Source organism: Nothobranchius furzeri, chromosome 3 (assembly GCF_043380555.1).
Source record: "Nothobranchius furzeri strain GRZ-AD chromosome 3, NfurGRZ-RIMD1, whole genome shotgun sequence".
NCBI lineage: Eukaryota > Metazoa > Chordata > Actinopteri > Cyprinodontiformes > Nothobranchiidae > Nothobranchius > Nothobranchius furzeri.
The window spans coordinates 86,486,905-86,500,759 of record NC_091743.1 but is presented as its reverse complement, the minus strand read 5'-3'; the positions used below and the strand labels follow the sequence as shown (position 1 = coordinate 86,500,759).

The 13,855-nt window shown below is 42.3% G+C and overlaps 1 protein-coding gene across 5 annotated transcripts in view; it reads right to left on the bottom strand.

The window, feature by feature from the left end:
* The window catches only part of ache (acetylcholinesterase (Yt blood group)), a 57,202-nt gene that overhangs the window by 8,532 nt on the left and 34,815 nt on the right, over positions 1 to 13,855 (bottom strand). For all 5 annotated transcript variants that reach the window (XM_070549664.1, XM_070549665.1, XM_054734252.2 and 2 more), the window contains 6 exons: positions 10,455 to 10,966; positions 6,701 to 6,924; positions 6,348 to 6,608; positions 5,383 to 5,605; positions 3,455 to 3,697; positions 2,775 to 2,967 (listed from right to left, as the gene is read on the bottom strand). In XM_070549664.1, coding sequence (XP_070405765.1) covers positions 2,775 to 2,967; positions 3,455 to 3,697; positions 5,383 to 5,605; positions 6,348 to 6,608; positions 6,701 to 6,924; positions 10,455 to 10,881 — 1,571 coding nt within the window. In that variant the 5' untranslated portion in view covers positions 10,882 to 10,966. The remainder of the gene's footprint in view (positions 1 to 2,774; positions 2,968 to 3,454; positions 3,698 to 5,382; positions 5,606 to 6,347; positions 6,609 to 6,700; positions 6,925 to 10,454; positions 10,967 to 13,855) is intronic.

The following is a 13,855-nucleotide window of genomic DNA, read 5'->3' as shown; positions in this document are numbered from 1 at the left end:
TCTGCAAAAAGCAGAGACCCGATCCTCAGGCCACTAAATTGATCCCTTCAACACTTTGGCTGTGCCTAGAAATCCTGTCCAAAAAAGTTATGAACAGAATTGGTGCCAAAGAGCAGCCTTGGAGAAGTCCAACTCTCACTGGGAACGAGCCCGACTTACTGCAGCAATGCGGACCAGGCTCTGACACTGATTGTACAGAGACCAAAAAGTCCGTATCTAGTGGCTATGTTCCCCATATTACCAGAGTACCCCCCCCCCCCCCCCACAGGGAAGACTGGTGGGACTCAGTTCAATTGAATTCAAATTTAATTCAAATTCAAAGATACTTTATTAATCCCAGAGGGAAATTAGAGTTTCAGTACACACAATTCAGAGATCAGACATACATGGGCAAGACACATGACAAGAATTGGTGACTGTGGTCATTCACAACCCTGAGTCGCGCTACCTTAATAGAGATCAGAGGGTTACATGAGGATTGGTTCAGGTGGAGGGGAAAAAGGCACTTCAGAGTTACCCTCCACAGGGGGGGGGGGGGGGGGCAGCTTTGCTCTGCAAAAAACACCTCAGACAGAAATGCAACAGACTTCAGACATCACACAACATAAGTGTCCACCAGGTGGGGAGGTAGGTTCGGGACTCTCCTCACATCAGTGCCTGCAGCCATGATAAGCAGCGCGCGTCACCTCAGTCTGGACAGGGGAGGGAGGTCATTGGGTTTAGAGGGCACAGTGACTCCTGGAACGATTCGGAGGCCTTCACAGCCCGCAGTCCCGCCCAGGCTGGGATAGGGAGACAGAGTTGCCATAGCGGCGGCAGCATTCCACATTTCTTCTGAGGGGGAGTATTCGTTGCAGCCTCACAGGCTCTAGGGCAGGGGTGTCAAATATGCGGCCCGCGGGCCGAATCCGGCCCGCAAGCAATTTAAGTCCAGCCCGCGAGATGGTTGTGTAAACTTTATTTTCATACTTTACAATGTAGAGTGAAAATAAACTTATCATTGTGAGCAAGTTTTCTCTGTAATGAGTATGAATCCCATCCTGAAGTTGGCCGCCACTCAGGATGTGACTTCTGATATTGATGTGCTGGTGAAAGCTAAAAGATGTAAAGTAAAATGAGTCAAATATACTTTTAAGTGCTGCATGAAACTGATCTTGCCATGTGATCTGTAAGCTCTTTGAATCACTAAGGAAAGTTTTTTTTACTTGTTGATTTTTTTTTATTTTTTTCAAATTTTCAACTTCAGGTGTTGTACTTGTACTACACTGTCCTCAGGCTCCAGCCTTGTTTTATATTGATTGTATTAAAACAAAGAAAACAATCTGAAGTTTTTTTTTAATTATCGGTCTGGCCCACTTAGGACTAGATTTCCCTCAATGTGGCCCCTGAGCTAAAATGAGTTTGACACCTCTGCTCTAGGGCACCAGATTCAGATTAGAAATTGTTTTGGGGCCAGACAGAGATAATTTCCTCTCTGTCGTAAAGTTCTGTTGGTCCTCAACCTCTCAAAATCCCAATAATGGCGTAAATAAATCTATCCCAATCCGTGCTGATTCGTCCACTCGCTTCTTGATGGCATCCATCAAGGAGCGAGTGGAATCTGATACTCCGTCTTGAAAACAAACTTCTTTCCCTTTTGCTTTTCCCCTCAGGCATCACCACTGCTAATCACCTGTCTCCATTTATTCCTAGTATGCTACCTTAAAACACCCGGTTCAAAACTCCCAGTTCACTCAAGCCGCCTAGACAGAAACACAGAGCCAACCTTAACTGACAGATGTGCTAAAAAGGAAAGAGAACTTGCCTACAGACAGTAAAAATGTCATAGTTAAAATATCAGGATTTATCACCCTGGATGATCTGTGGACGTCTCCTGGAGCTGCAGTATGAGCTACCTTCTTGTCGCTACTTTGCACACGCAGCTCTACAGGTGATGTGTAGGGAAAAGCCTGTCAGCCGTGACGTGCCTGCCCTCTTACGGTAAAACACATTGCTCATTACAGCCATGTGCTGAGGAGGCAAATGCTGTGAATTAAGAGCGATGAGGCTAGTTTGAAATATGTTCGTCATGTTAACGTGTTTCTTATCAATACTCCGATACTTGAAAAATGTTAAGGACAACTTGCTAAGCATTTAAGCTTTCTCCCTCTCCTGACAATAACATTAAACTTTCCTTGACATTGAATGTGCTACTACTAGTTTACCCGTTTAATTATAGATTCACTAGGATGGCTGCTTATACTGAGCCAGGATCCTCTGGAGGTTTCTTCCTGTTAAAAGGGAGTTTTCCTCTCCACTGTCGCTAAATGCTTGCTTAGTATGAGGATCGCTGTAAAGTCACTGACTGGTGTCGTGCAATTTGCTGGGTTCCTTACATAGGAAACTTTTTTCTGATTGGCTTAATGACCTGGATTGGAATGTTTACCGTGTGAAGTGCCTTGAGACAACTCTTGTTGTGATTTGGCGCTATATAAATAAACTTGAATTGAATTGTTGATGTGTTCTCCCTTTCTCTTTACATTTCGTGCATTGTAGCAGTATTGATTGGGACTTATTATCAGCAGATACTCAACTGACTCGGAGATAAACACGTCATTGTGACATCCTTATTTAAAACCATCAGCTCTGTCTCTGAACTGGAGAGGTCTGGTGGATGTTAGCTTTGTAGTAATTACACAATCTCTAACCAATCAGATGTCTTCAGCAAAATATTTTGAATTCCTCAGTTTTACACTAGCTGATGTTCATTAGGAGTTAAAGCAGAAGGTTCTCACCCCGTTCGTGCGAAGTTAGCCCAGTACTTCATCATACGCCGACTGAGTCTCTCCTCCTCAAAGGTGTAGTTAAATCTCCTCTCCAGGGGCAGTCCAAACACAAACTCTATCTCGTAGCCGTGGATCACACCCATCCACTCTGGCCAAGCTAGGTTAGAGGCCCGGTGATCAAAAAGGTACAGGTAGACTCCTCCTTCGGGACCAACGGAACAAAGGTTCAGAACAAATAAAGTACTTCTACACTCAGTTGTATTTTAATCACACATGACTGACATGTTTGTAGTACATTCAAATATCTATCTGAAAGAACAAAGTAGAAGAGGTCGGCTTGAACGGGCATGTTGCCAATGGACACAAAGTCACGTGACCACATCGAGTCAGACATTGATCATTAGAATATGGGACAGCAGTAGCTCAGGAGGCACAGCGGGTTGTCCAGTAATCTGATGGTTGAAGGTTAGAGCCCAGCTCTCGGTAGAGAATGCTGACGCTGTGTCCTCAAGCAAGACACCTCGCCTGCTGGTGGTGGTCAGAGGGACTGTTGGCGCCTGTGTCAGGCAGCCTTGTCTCCACCAGTGCGCCCCAGGGCGTCTAAGGCTACATCATCACCAGCGTGTGGATGACAGATTGTGTTGTGAAGCGCCTTAGGGGGCTGTAGAATAATACCCGCTCCCTCTCACCTTGTGAGTTTCCTGCATTGTTCATCAGCCCAAACCCAGATCCTCCCATGGCCTTTAAGGCGTGGTGCTGAGAGTAAGTGCGAGCAAAGTGGGCCAGTGGGCAGATCACGTTGTGGTCACCCACAATGTCGTCCATGGCGTCACGGTTTTTCAACCCGTTGTTCTCGTCCATCCAGTCCGTGTACTGCAACACAACAGCCTCCAGGCCAATTTCATTAGCATGTGGTACGCTCATCTTCACACCTGGAGGAATCAAAGTAATCCAAAGGCTAGGTACAACAGAACCAATACCACAGAACTAATACCACAGTAGTAATACCAAAGTACTAATACCACAGAACTAATACTACAGTAGTAATATCACAGAACTAATGCCACAGAACGAATACCACAGAACTAATACCACAGTAGTAATACCAAAGTACTAATACCACAGAACTAATACTACAGTAGTAATATCACAGAACTAATACCACAGAACTAATACTACAGTGGTAATACCACAGAACGAATACCACATAACTAATACCACAGTAGTAATACTAAAGTACTAATACCACAGAACTAATACCACAGTAGTGATACCAAAGCACTAATACCACAGAACTAATACCACATAACTAATACTACAGTAGTAATATCACAGAACTAATACCACAGAACTAATACTACAGAACTAATACCACAGTAGTAATACCAAAGTACTAATACCACAGAACGAATACCACAGAACTAATACCACATAACTAATACCACAGAGCTAATACCACAGTAGTAATACCAAAGTACTAATACCACAGAACTAATACCACATAACTAATACCACAGTAGTAATACCAAAGTACTAATACCACAGAACGAATACCACAGAACTAATACCACACTAGTAATACCAAAGTACTAACACCACAGAACTAATACTACAGTAGTAATATCACAGAACTAATACCACAGAACTAATACTACAGTGGTAATACCACAGAACGAATACCACAGAACTAATACTACAGAACTAATACCACAGTAGTAATATCACAGAACTAATACTACAGAACTAATACTACAGTGGTAATACCACAGAACTAATGCCACAGTACTTATACAACAGAACTAATACCACAGAACTAATACTACAGTAGGAATACTACAGAACTAATATCACAGAACTAATAACATAATAGTAATACCACAGAACTAATAACATAGTAGTAATACCACATAACTAATACCACAGTACTAATAACATAGTAGTAATACCACAGAACTAATACTACAGAACTAATAACATAGTAGTAATACCACAGAACTAATACTACAGTGGTAATACCACAGAACTAATACCATAGTAGTAATACCAAAGTACTAATACCACAGAACTAATACTACAGTACTAATAACATAGTAGTAATACCACAGAACTAATACTACAGAACTAATACCACAGCACTAATACTACAATAGTATTTCCACAGAACTAATACCACAGAACTAATACTACAGAACTAATACCACAGAACTAATACCACAGAACTAATACCACAGAACTAATACTACAATAGTATTTCCACAGAACTAATACCACAGAACTAATACTACAGAACTAATACCACAGAACTAATACCACAGTAGTAATACCACAGAACTAATACCACAGAACTAATACCACAGTAGTAATACCACAGAACTAATACCACAGAACTAATACTACAGAACTAATACCACAGAACTAATACTACAGAACTAATACTACAGAACTAATACCACAGAACTAATACCACAGAACTAATACTACAGAACTAATACCACAGAACTAATACCACAGAACTAATACTACAGAACTAATACCACAGAACTAATACCACAGAACTAATACCACAGAACTAATACCACAGAACTGATACTACAGAATCCTTTTGTGTGAAGTTCACCTTCCAGAAAGTCTTCTTTGGATATGAGACTTTCATTATCCTTGCTGAATCCTGGTGCTCCGTACAGCAGGAAGTACGAGCCCTCATCCTGGTTGACCCCAAGAAGAATCTGGGTGTCTTTATAATTGCCTGAGTTAATCATGGCCTCAGGAGTGTCAGGCAGAACCTCCCCATCCACAACAGGTACAAAGGAAAAGCGGAAGAGAGAGGACCATGGCAGAACCTGATCAGGATCAGAAAACAAAACAGATGTGTTGATCTTAATGAACATGAAAAACATCCATTACTACACCGTCCACTGCTGAACCCTGGCCACACACACACACGCACGCACGCACACATGCACACACACACACTAATGACTTTCAGCTGTATAAACATCAAATAACTATGAAACGGACTCAGTAAAAGATATGGTAATTAGCTGTGGCAGCCATCTTGAATGAGGTTGACTCTAAACAGTTTTATTAGACGTTCATGCAACAATTTCTTTCTGAGAGTTTAACTATGATTTGTCCAGTGGCTCAGAAGCTTTTTTAACAGACAGACTGGGAAGCAACAACATGACCGGACACCTTTCAGGGGCAGAAAGCTGTTGACTAACAGATGATGCTTTGGTACCCGAGTACACAACATGGGCCCTAACCCAAACCACTGGAGATTTCTATGTGCTGACTTCTCACATTACCCATTTAAAAACCTTATAAACAATCGCCACAAATCATTGTCAAACCACTTCTGGTGTTAAAGTGAGTATCAGGATTAGTGCCTTCATCAGAAACCTGCCATATTCAGTCCTATACAGTTGGCAAGGGCCCATCTGACTTCTTTACTATTGTTACAGAATTACATATAAAATAAAAGTGATTACTATATAGTTGTTTATAAACATTAGACAATAAATAAATGTAGATGTATTTGGCTCAAGCCTGTCTCTAAAAGGCTGAGTGACAAAGCGTAATTACCAGCCATTCTTGGTCAATTAGTTCTTGTGGACTTTTACTACGCAGACAGTCCACCAGTTCTGTGTCATTGCCTCCATTACAACCAACCAGCTTGGCTAAAAGAGTGGCCCGTCTTCTGGCTTCAGCAGGGCTGACTGAGGCCCAGGGGCAGTTGGGCACCCCGCTCTGCAGGATGGCCCTGGTAAACAAAGGTCTGCTGCCTGGAGACAAAAGGTGGAATCCTACTGAAGCTCCACCCGCACTCTCACCAAAGATGGTCACCTGTTTCACAGACAAAACACAACACAGAGCTCTTAATGTTAAAAAGTCTGACTTTAACAAAGACAAGACAATTAAAAATGAGAGTAAAAGACCTGTTTGGGATTTCCACCAAAGAAATGGATGTTGTCTTGCACCCACTGCAGAGCCATCCTTTGGTCCAAGAGACCCACATTTCCAGGAGCCTCAGACGAGCCGTGCAGAGCCAGGAAGCCAAAGGCGCCAATCCGATAGTTCATAGAGACCACAATCACAGTCTCAGTGTGAGCCAGATAGCGACCATCGTACACATCCAGAGAAGATGAACCGCTATAGAACCCTGGAAGTGTTAAAAACCACGTCATCTTAAAGTGACTGTCTTCCAAACGATGTAATGCACAAAGTTAAGCCTTCATTGTTTCTACATTTGAAAGTGCATAAAGAAAGACTGACATCATGTGGTCAAATTTGGGTACTGCAGTCCATGTATTAAAACAAAAAGGTTTTGCTCAGCCATGCTGGTTGCCAGTTACTGATCGGCGCCACAAAATTCTAGATGACAAGCAAAAACGAGTCATACACAGTAAGTTGATAAGTAGATAAATACACTTCACTGGAATATTGAGTTGTTGGTAGTTGAAAAAGTAGATGTTTTTAGAGCCAGCTATTTGTTTCTAATTCACCATTAACATTGTTAGCTCAATGTTAGCTCAATATTAGCCTCTTTACCTGATATAAGAGTCAAACAAAAAGATGCCATGGCTTCTTAAAACTGCTTGAAATAATTATTGAGCAGCTCCTTGTACTGACTGGCTGGAAACACTGACCAGTGTCCAGTTCCAAGTGTCAGCATTTTGTGGTACAGAACTGGCAACCTTGTGGGCTCACATATAATTGGCTATGGAATCAGGAAATAAAGAGGCAGAACAGATTGTAGACTATGGCCCAGTCCCAATACTCGCACTTCCACCCTTGTGCCCTTTATTCCTGTCCAGGGGTACAAGAGCGTAGGAGAGGGTCTCGATTGTGAAGGGCCTCCTATGCACCCTTGATTAGCATTTTTTTTGTTTTACCCATAATCCACTGCAACATGAGAATTTTGAGAAGGCGGAGCAATGTACCCTTCTGAAATTTTTTTTTTATATTTTTTTGTTTGAAAGTTGTTAATGAAGATTTTTTTTAAGTAGCACAAACAGTCAATGATGCAATGCTCACTGTCCCAATTCAGCAATTTTCAGTACTACGCACTCAAAGCCTTACGGTACACTTCCTCAAGTGCACTTTGTTGAAGATGTTAGGGTGCAATGTAAGAACTGGGATTGGACCAATGACGACGTCTCTCTTTGGCTTCTTAAGCCACCAGACAGAGGAACACCTTCTCACTCAGGCTGCTGCAGCTCCGCTGTCGAAGGGAAAGATACAGGAAGTCTTTCCTACCATATGCCATCACATTGTACCACAGCAACAACTAAACCTGGTTCATAATATACAGTCACAGTCACTATGTTCTTCATGTTTTATATTTATTTGCCCCACCCTTTTTTATGTTGCTATTGTTTTTTAACTGTTTAACTGTTTAACTGTGTGTCATGCTGCTGCTACACTGGATTATCCTAGCCTGGGATTAATAAAGTCCATCCATCCATGCATCCATCCATCCATCCATCCATGCATCCATCCATCCATCCATGCATCCATCCATCCATCCATGCATCCATCCATCCATCCATGCATGCATCCATCCATCCATGCATCCAACCATGCATCCATCCATGCATCCATCCATGCATCCATCCATGCATCCAACCATCCATCCATGCATCCAACCATGCATCCAACCATGCATCCAACCATGCATCCATCCATCCATTCATCCATCCATCCATCCATCCATGCATCCATCCATCCATCCATCCATCCATCCATCCATCCATCCATGCATCCATCCATGCATCCATCCATCCATCCATCCATGCATCCATCCATCCATCCATGCATCCATCCATGCATCCATTCATCCATCCATCCATCCATCCATGCATCCATCCATGCATCCATCCATCCATGCATCCATCCATCCATCCATCCATCCATCCATCCATCCATCCATCTATCCATCCATCTAAAAAAGCAGAAAACCTCGTGACCACCCAGCTGGCTGAGAAGGAAATCGTTTTCAATGTTTCCTTCCATCCAATATGATTGAGACACTAGACTGATTTGAGCCTTTCACAGTAAAATTGTTACTTTTAAGGTTGCGGCTTAGCTGGAGGAGCATTTCAGTCCTGCCTCTGCCCAACCTTCGTGGTAAAAGGTCTGCAGCTTTCTGGATCGATCCTGAAGCTGCAACACTACATAAAATGTTTGACTATGTACCACCACACAGCTTCCACTGCTAACACAGTTTTTAGTGTCTGACATACAGCCGTTAAATCAGGGTCCAGCATCGGTCTCAGATTGATAAATTCACACACAGCTTCAATCTGATGAAACAGACGAAAGGCTTTCATCAGGATTAAAGATTAAGTGAGCATCACATAGCACTTTGAGATTTCATTGAAATGTAAGGTGTGTTAGAAATAAAATCTATTATTATCATTTTTATAGCATCAAGTTTGAAATCTTAGCATCAGTTTCACTTGTACTCTGATTCATTTAAGACACACTCATCCACATCCGTGTGAAAAAATCTGACTGGCAGGAAGAACATGAGCTGATTGGCAGCTTCACCAGTTATGTAGTTAAAGAGGACCAGGACCCCACTTAGAGCTGGGTTTGGCTGATTTCATAAACACTGTTTGAAACATCATTTATGAACCCTGTTGGCCTTTTGGTTATAAGCTGTGGTTAAAGGTCCTGGTTCTGTGCAACTTGTATTAGTGGCGGTGTTCAACAATCAATGTTTTAGTTTATAAAGCAGACTGTTGACAGCATGGACGTAAATTTTTTTGGGGGGATGGGGGGGCATGTCCCCCCCCCCACTCTTTCCAAAGTCAAGTTTTGACCCCTGCACTTTTTACCATCCAAAAACAATATTACGCTATATTAAATAGACACTGGTTGAGCTCTAGGACCAAGAGGAAAGCAACCGTATGTGTTGAAGCCTGTTTCCCATTAGAGCATACTGTAAAGACCCCCCCCCCCCCGTGCCCCCCCTCACTTCTAAAGTGAAAATTACGTCCATGGTTGACAGGCAAACATCTATTTGCGTGAGTAATGAGTCAAACCTTGTTTAGACAAACTGTCTGCCCACAAATGTCCTCATTAGTGTAATTATGGTCTGTGAAGAAAATTCAGTTCAATTCAAGTTTATTTATAAAGCGCCAAATCATGACAAGTCGTCTCAAGGACCTTCACACAGTAAACATTCCAATACAGGTCAGGTCATTAGGCCAATCAGTAAAAAGTTAGGAACCCAGCAGGTTGCATCGAGTCACTGACTAGTGTCAGAGTCTTTACAGTCAAAGTGGCTTAATGTCTCTATGTAACATTTTATTTACAAAAATCCTCCCGTTCGTTGTAACTGGTGTCAGCAGTGGGACTCCTGTGGTTGAACCTAATAGTAACTCACATTGTCACTAACACGTTGGAATGTACTTATAGACTATGCATCTTGATTCCTCAGCTGCTCAGCCATGTCACCAGTTGGCTCTTCTGTACAACCATCTGACACATGACTTCTTGAGACTAGCTCAGCTCCTGTTTCTAAGTGCATGCTAGAAGGCTGCATGATGTAGCATTGTTTGTGTGTGAACCCTGATGAATCACAGCTCCAAATTTAAAACGTTATAAACTGTTTTTGTGTTTAAGAGATGACAAGATTAATTGTTGGACACAGTTTATTTTTAAGAGTAAGTAGTGACTTCCTACCTCCACCATAGATCCACACCATGACTGTGAGGTTGTGGGGTCTTGGAGAAGAAGGCACCCAGACATTAAGGTACAGGCAGTCCTCACTCATCTCTCTGTTAGGATTCCACATCTCACTGCCCTGGAAGCCAGGAAACGATGTGTCCACAAACTGGTAGCAGGCTTTAGGGTAGGCATTGGCCTCAAACACCCCAGACCATGGACGCTTTGGCTCAGCAGGACGAAAACGACGTTTTCCTACAGGCGCCTCACCAAAAGGGATCCCCAAGAACGCAGTGACGTAGTTTTGTCCTGGGACTGGAATGTGAATGCCTCGAACCCGACCATTTTGTGTGTTTACAATGTCCGTCTCACTCTGAGATGCGCAGTTTGGGATAAAGGACAGGACGAAAATCGCTGAGAAAAAGAGAAGAGTCGAGGGCTGCATGGTGGAGGTAAGAGCCGTTGGAGTGGCTGTAGCTGTGGTCGTGATTCCCTCTCAACAGCAAGGGCAGGTCTGCTCTACTTCAGATCTACAGCAGATAGAGAGGCAAACAGAGTAATGTGATTACTAGAGGGATGGAGAGGAGAATCAGAGAGGCAAGAAAAATTCAGATAGGAAGGAGTGAGTCTAGGAGTCATCAGTGACGTTGTGGTGATCTGGGGCCAGTTTATAGGCTTTCCTTGTTCACGCATTACACCGTACATTTATCCCCATAGCTATGATTCTGGAGTAAAGACCAGTAACAATGATGCATGTCTGAGCCAAATACACTTCTGTAGCCAGGTTTGTGCTGCTATCTGAAATGTGGTAGAGAGAATACCCGTATCAGTAACTCCTAGCTAGCTGAAAATAAGGCAACGTGAGCCGTTACCTGACCTGTGTTCGGACAGATGCCTTGTTTTACCAGCTGTAACTAATAAACACTGAAGAGTTCAAATGGTTGATAACCAGCTCAGGGTGTGTGTGTGTGTCACAGAACCATCTTCCTCTGTATTCACCTCTGTGGCCCCGCCCCCAGACAAGCTGACCAATCAGCATATTGAAAGTTCTAATCTGGGTTGTGGCGACACATTTCATGTTCTTCGGAGTTTTCTGTATGAAAAGACTTTTAGCAGGAGAATGCTACACAAGTCATCGACTGACCCAGACTAGACAAACCAGACTACACCTGTAAACATGTCCTTAGTGAGGAGAAAAGGGAGGAGTTGGCAGGGCAGGAAGAGAATAAAATCAGGGTACATAATGAACAGACTGAGACGAATGAATGCATTAATGCATCACAGTTAAATCACACGACACGACATTCTCACCAAAACTTTCCACTAATCAACTGAATGTTTCCAACTGGATATTTGCAGATTTCCCATAACTTATCAGACCGGGACTGAGTGGGTGCAGGAACCAGATGGAAGATCTAGAGCTCTTTAGAATCCTATTTCTGGTCAACGAAGAACAAACTTCAAAGATTGTGTAAGTAGGGCAGTTTTTATAACTCTCCATCCCGAGTCAGTCACAGAGACACCTCAGCTCCAGTACCATGGTTTCAGATCCATCAGACAAGTTGAATCACACTTTGTTCCTCTCTGCAGCGAGGCTCCTTATATGTCCATGTAAATAACACAAACATAAACATCGTTCGTTCAAGACGACAGAATCATCAAACTGACTTATTTTTGGTGTATGACCGGTATTTCCTGCTTTTTAAAAATGTCTTCACTTCTGTACACTGTGTGTGTGTGTGTGTGTGTGTGTCTGCGTGTGTTTGCGTGCATGCATGCGTGCATGCATGCGTGTGTGTGCATGCATGTGTGTGTGTGTGTGCGCACATATATGTGTGTGTGTGCATGTGTGCATGCATGTGCGTGTGTGTGCATGTGTGCATGCATGTATGTGAGTGCGTGTGCATGCGTATGCGTGTGTGAATGTGCATGTGTGCCTGCATGTGTGTGTGTGTGTGTGCCTGTGTGTGCATGCATGTGCATATGTGTGTGTGTGTGTGTGTGTGTGTGCGTGCGTGCGTGTCTAGCCCATTGAGACGGAGTCCTGCCCACGGCCAAAATCACACAGATTAAATGTCAGGCATAATAAAGCAAATCATGGAAATCTCATAAATATTAGAACAAATTCAACCGAGCAGAAAACTAGAAAAATTAAATGTGGGTTGTTGAACATTAGGTCTATTTTTTCTAGGACTTTGTTGGTCAAAGACTTGATTTGTGATAATCAGATTTCTTTGCTCTCTCTCACAGAATCCTGGCTGCAGCAAGAGGACTATGTTAGCTTAAACGAGTCGACTCCTTCAAATTATTTAAATCATCACATTGCTCGAAGTACAGGGCGAGGAGGAGGAGTAGCAACCATTTATCATTCAGACCTATGAATCAATCCCTTACCAATTAATAGCTACAGTTCGTTCGAACATCTTATTCTTAGTTTTCCTAATCCAGATTGCAAAACTGTAAAATCACTCTTGTTTGTAGTTTTATATCGTCCACCAGGACCTTACTCTGAGTTTTTGGATCAGATCTCTGAGTTTTTATCTGATTTGGTGCTAAATACTGATAAGGTCATTGTAGTGGGGGATTTTAATATTCATGTGGACATTGAAAATGATAGCCTCAATGTAGCCTTTAGTAATATCTTAGACTCAATTGGTTTTACTCAAAGAATACATAGCTCCACCCACTCCTGCCATCATACATTAGACCTTGTGCTGACTTATGGCATAGAGTGTAATGAAATAACGATATTTCCACATAATCCAGTCCTCTCGGACCACTTTTTGATAACCTTTGAGTTTTGAGTTCTCGAGACATGAAAGTAAATTTCACTATAGTCGGTCTCTATCTGACAACGCAGTTGCATCTTTTAAATCAACTGTTCCATCTTTACTGTCCTCAGCATCTCAGAGGCATGTAGCAGAGGGCAATATTTTTATTTCTAGCCATTCACAAATTGATGCTATAGTTCATCATGTTAATTCCTCCTTAAATGTGGCATTAGATGATGTTGCCTCTTTAAAAAAGAAGGTAATTAGGGACAGGAAGTTGGATCCCTGGTTTAATTCTCATTTACAAGCCTTAAAACAAAACTCTAGAAAATTGAAGAGAACATGGCGCTCGACACACCAGGAGGAGTCCTACTAATCCTGGAAAAATAGTCTTGTGCTTTATAAAAATAAGCTTCGACAAGCTAGAACTGCTTATTTTTCATCGCTTATTGAAGAGAATAAGAATAATCCAAAATTTATTTTCAGTACAGTTGCCAAACTTACACAGAATCATAGCTCTGGTCCATCTATTCCCTTAGCCCTCAGCAGTAATGACTTTATGGGATTTTTCACAAGTAAAATTAATTCTATTAGAAACAAAATCTTTAGCATCCTCCCTAATGCGATTTCTTCTTCCTCAGTAAGTGA